The sequence below is a fragment of the Myotis davidii genome, unplaced genomic scaffold (genome assembly GCF_000327345.1).
Source record: "Myotis davidii unplaced genomic scaffold, ASM32734v1 scaffold59, whole genome shotgun sequence".
In the NCBI taxonomy this organism is placed as follows: domain Eukaryota; kingdom Metazoa; phylum Chordata; class Mammalia; order Chiroptera; family Vespertilionidae; genus Myotis; species Myotis davidii.
The window spans coordinates 2,397,086-2,402,647 of NW_006293001.1; the positions used below are offsets into that span (position 1 = coordinate 2,397,086).

General features: G+C 34.3%; 1 protein-coding gene across 1 annotated transcript in view; it reads left to right on the top strand.

The window, feature by feature from the left end:
• Nucleotides 1-5,562, top strand: part of PSMD14 (proteasome 26S subunit, non-ATPase 14) — an 89,278-nt gene that overhangs the window by 6,749 nt on the left and 76,967 nt on the right. Inside the window, exons 2-3 of the mRNA XM_006766481.2 lie at nt 1,076-1,200; nt 4,355-4,406. Coding sequence (XP_006766544.1) covers nt 4,359-4,406 — 48 coding nt within the window. The 5' untranslated portion in view covers nt 1,076-1,200; nt 4,355-4,358. The remainder of the gene's footprint in view (nt 1-1,075; nt 1,201-4,354; nt 4,407-5,562) is intronic.

Sequence of the window (5,562 nt, forward strand, 5' to 3'; positions counted from 1 at the left end):
TGTCATGTTATTGTAGTCTTTTTGGCATAATTGGCAATAATGAATTAAGAAATGAACTTAATTTCTAGGATAATGAACAGCAAATTTCAAGATATAGGACAAATAACATAATGATTCCATAATGTATCATAGATTTGTAATAATGTTGCAGTGGACCTATATGGTAATTACACAATCAAATGAATTTTGTTCTATTTAAAAATTTAAGTAAATTTTCTCTTTGTTTGTTGAAACACTTCCCAAAAGACTAAAAGTCATAAAATGTCAATTTTTACATATAATTAGAACGGTTTAAAATAAACATAAAATTCTAGGAGGGGTAAAGGAGGGAGGGATGGGAGATATCTGTAATACTATCAACAATTAAAAAATAAAAATATATTGGGGGGAAAAAGATGCAGTGAGCCTGGGGTAAGGCCCTGGAATATGCATTTTGAAAAAAAGAAAGAAGAAACTCTTATCTTTTTCAACACTATGGATGGACTTGGAGATTATTATGCTAAGTGAAATAAGCTAGTCAGAGAAAGACTATTACAATATGATCACATTTATATGTGTAATCTATTGAACAAAATAAACTGATGAACAAAATAAAACCAGAGACATGGATACATGGAACAGACCAACAGCTTTCAGAGGGGAGGGGAATGGTGGGGGAGAATGGATAAAAGAAGGTGAAGAGATTAGCTAAAGAACATATATGTATAACCCATGGACACAGACAACAGTGTGGTGATGGCGAGAGGGAAGGGGGAAGGGGGCTGGGTAAAATAAAGGTGGGCGAGGCGGGGTGAATGGGGACTTCTGTAATAGTGTCAACAATAAAGTTATAAAAAATACATACAATTTAAAAAAACATCCTTAGAAACAAAATTTTGATATAGAATTAATCACTACACTATCTAGCTTCCCAGGATGATATTTCATTCTATACCTTCTGGAAACGGTAATTAAAATTTTAATTTTGGTTTCTATGTTGTTTTTAAGTAATTTTGCTTCTTGTAAAGTACTTGTTATATTTTCCTTTTTAGTTCTCAAAATTATATCATTTCATTTACTTTTTTTTTTTCCTTAGGAGAGAGAAAAAAAACTTCAAAAAAATCATAACTGCCAGAATTAGCAATAGCTTGACTTAAGAAGAAACTTGTCAAAGTCAACAAATTGAATCTTAGCACCACAGGAATTGTAGTTACTGACCAGGTGAGAATTAAGAATGTATTTTACTTACATATTCTTTCAGGAATTAATATAGGATGTTATGGAAATATATCATTTTTAACACATAACAAATTATAAATCAGATAACCAAATTTAAGGGCTCATGAAAGCATTTTTGTTTTTATTTGCATTCCATAAACTTACAAATAGTGGTGTGATTTAGAACATTTATCAATATTTTTCATTTCCAAATGTTGGTATTTTGTTAGATCTGATTATCTTATCTTAAATGTTTTGGTTTGTTAAATATTATCTCCTGTTTGCTGAGACATCTACTTTTGCTAAAAACACAAATTTGACCTGCCAGATTTTCTTTCCCTCTGCTCCCCACATTGCTCATGTATATTCACAGCATCTGGAGTCTGTGTAAAGGCATCAGAAACAACATGAGGAATAGATAAACTGAACACAGCTGGGAATCGACTTTGGCCTGGAATTTCTAGAATATACTCTATGTTGTTAGTTTTGTTTTGTTTTTTTTTTAAATCCTCACTCGACCTTACGTTTGAGAGAGGAAAAGGGGGGCGGGGGGGAGAAAGATACATATCCATGTGAGAGAAACATCGCTTGGTTGCCTCCTGGGGATTGAGCCCAAAACCTAGTATGTGCCCTGACTGGGAATCGAACCCACAACCTTTGGGTATATGGAATGACACTCTAACTAACTGAACCACTCAACGAAGGCATGTTACTACTTTTTTTTCCATTTGCATTTAAGATTGTAAGCTTGAAATAGTCCAAAAAAAAAAGTTTTTCCTTTGATAATCTATTCTAGAGAAATGTCTTTAATAATTTAAAATATATAGGTGTTCCCCCCCCCATCTATAGCCTTTTAAAAAATGCTATATATTGAATGCCAGATTTGAGTTGAAGAATTTTAATGAGAATTTGATGGAGAGTTTATTTGTAAATGTTGCCATTAGGAGTATGAGTTAAGGTTGTAAAGCAGAAATTTGTCTGGGCTATCAAGTTTTCATATGTGCCTTTTTTATTTTTTTAAAGGAGTTTATTTGTTATGAATCTCACAAACTTGTGCAGTGAAAGCTGGATACTAAAGTATATGATTTAATTTCTATAGAATTCAAAAATAGTAGAACTAATCTGCGCTTTTAGAAGTTGGAATTCTAATTTGTGGGGTGGTAGAGACTGGGAAGGGGGTATGAGAGGCATTGTTAGATGCTAATAATGATCTGTTCCTTCATCTAGGTCAGGAGTGGGGAACCTTTTTTCTGCCAAGGGCCATTTGGATATTTGTAACATCATGCGAGGGCCATACAAAATTATCAACTTAAAAATTAGCCTGCTAAATGTTTAATTAACTTATCCCTAATGCCTTGGCAGGGCCAGACCAAATGATTTCTCGGGCCTTATATGGCCCTTGGGTCAGATGTTCCCCACACCCGATCTAGGTGGTAGTTATGCGAATGTGGTCACTTTGTGAAAATTCCATGGTTTACTCATTTGTGTGCTCTTCTATATGTGGACTTGAGTAAAGTTTTCAGTGTTCTTTATATGGACTTGAATAAAGTTTGCAGTGTTAACATTATTAAATACTAGAGGCCAAGTACACGAAATTGGTGCACAGGTAGGTCCCTAGGCCTGGCTGGCAATCAGGGCTGATAGGGGCCTTCTGGCTGTCGGCTGCGGCCTCCCTTTCCTGGCTGCCGGCTGGGGCTTTCCTTCCCTGGCTGCCAGCTGCTGGCTGGGGCCTCCCTTCGTTCCTCGCCACCCCCTGGTGGTCAGTGTATGTCATAGCGAGTGATAGAACTCTTGGTCTCCCGGTCGAACTCCCGTGGGGGACACTTTGCATATTAGCCTTTTATATATATAGATTCTCATGATTACATTGTTAGGATTCAACAAACATGATTAAGCAAAAAGTAATGATCATTAGTACATTATTTTATTTTGTTGATTTTAGAGAGAGAAGAAGGGAGACGGAGAGAAACATGAATTGTCTGCCTTCTGCAGCCCCCCTACTGGGGATCAAGCCCCCAACCTGGGCATGTGCCCTGACCCAGAATCAACCAGCAACCTCTTAATTCATGGAACCAACTGAGCCACAGGGCCATAAGTACATTACTGCGTTTCAATTTGTGTAGCATTTTTAACTAGAAAATGATATGGACAAATGACTAAATGAATCTGTTAGCATTTTACTTATGTTTGTAGTAATACCATTTTCTAAAGCATAGGAAGAAGAGAAATTGTAAGGCATATTAGCAAGTAGAAAAAAATGCTTTATTCTCACCTTTAAGTATTCAGTGGTACTGGATATGAATTTGTATAACTTGATTACTCCTTTTTGTATATTTGAGGCCTTGCTATTTTTTTCCTGTCAGTTTCTTGTGTGAAATTTCTAGGCTTATCAGAATGTCTTCTGTAGTTATTCCAGACATAAAAAAACAAATCAGATCGATATTTCAAAGTTAATCCTCTCTATTAGGGTTAAGAACAGCAGCTGAATATCCTTAGCAAAAAAAGGACATATCTCCACAATATCTGAAATAACACAAAACATCTGTGTAGGTTGTAAAACACTATCTTAATGCATTAATGTTTACTTTTAATATTCCTTTTAGTATAATGAGTTCATTTTTCAAAAGCCTTTGATGCTAATTCAGAGATCCATAATCTGCTCACAATGTCTTTCACATATAGTTTTGATGATAACTGACAAGCTGTAAGTTAATTAGCACAGAACTTACTAATGAGGATGTTAAAATTTAATTTTAAGAGTGAGGATTTTTATTTGTACACTCTGGACAAATGGGAGGAAATTCAGTCATACATATAAGCATTTCAGGCACTTTTTCCTTATTCAGGTACTTTATTAGATAACAATAAAATATATAATTAACTTAATGATAGCAAAGTTTTGAAATTATGCTAGGATTGCTTGTCTTTAAAACTGGGGATAACCCAAAACCAAAGCAGTAAAATAAGGTCTGTTAATTAGCATGGAAGACAGTTTCTTGAATTAATATGTGGTGTTAATTAACAGGAAGTCTGATGTTGTGTTGTAATTACCACCAATATTTTTGACATACTGAGTGACTGAAGGTGAATTATATAGATAGCAATTGCGTAAACACTTTTGTGCTTAGAAACGTTTTCCTTTGTTTCTGTTTTCTAGAAATATGGACAGACTTCTTAGACTTGGAGGAGGTATGCCTGGACTGGGCCAGGTTAGTATATAGACTCTCAGTATTTCTTTGTGTGTAAACTGCAAGCTTTTTTCTAGTTATCCAGAGAAAGAAATCACTCCCAAGAAAATCACCTCATAGGTAACATTATGGTAAGAAGCTTACCTTATATGGTTGCTGTATTTGAACACTAAGTAACATGTGGAGAACATTTTCTATTATCTTAATTTAATTTTTGCCTAGTAATAAGAATTTTCTGTCTTTGCTTTGATTTAAAATTTGGGGATATGTGAGATTATCAAACTTTCCTTTTAGTTAAAAAGGGACTCAAAATATCTAGTTTGCGGGTTTGCAATGTAGACATTGGAAGTAACACATGAAAAAGTAAACATGGCATACTCTTGGTAAGATCCAGAAAACTGATCTCTAGAACATTTGTATAATCTTAAGACTGATAAATTCTTGTTAGTGATTATGATACATGGATGAATTGATAAGTAATACCTCTTTTTTCTTTAAATCTGGTACAGATTTATTTTTTACATTCTTATTAAAATTAAGTGCATTTTCGGTTGTTTTACTATTATCTTTTGTCTTGTTCCATGCTGTTGGACAAATGACCTCTTCATAGATTTCTATCTCAGGGTATTCTATATACTTTCAGTTAAAGAAGAAATTTCTGCCTCTTTTGAGTTCTACAGTAATAATCTTTTCAGTCCTCTATTAGCAAGAGAGATGACTATGTGGTGTTCCTTCCTTTTAAGTAATGGATTGTTTTATTTTGGGGAAATATTTTTATAACCCACCTTTAGTATCCCTTTACCTCATTTCCATACCACTATCAGTGACTTTGTCTTCCTTCATACAAAGCAGTCTATTTTGTGTAAGAAACACTTGTGTTTGAAATTTCGTGAAATTTTCAGTGTTTTAGAGGCAATTTTTCAACAATGTTTTGATTAGATCTATCACGGTTTATGACTTTTTTAGACAATTGAAATCATTTTGCGATTCTATATTGCATCCTTGCATAGACTTCAGTTATTTTTTGTTTACTTTTGTTAGTTTTATTTTATTTTATTTTTTTTGATTAATTAAATCTGTATTGTTCAGATTATTACAGTTGTTCCTCTTTTTTCCCCCATAACTCCCGCCCACCCAGCTCCCACCCCACCCTCTGCCCTCACTCCCCACCCACCGT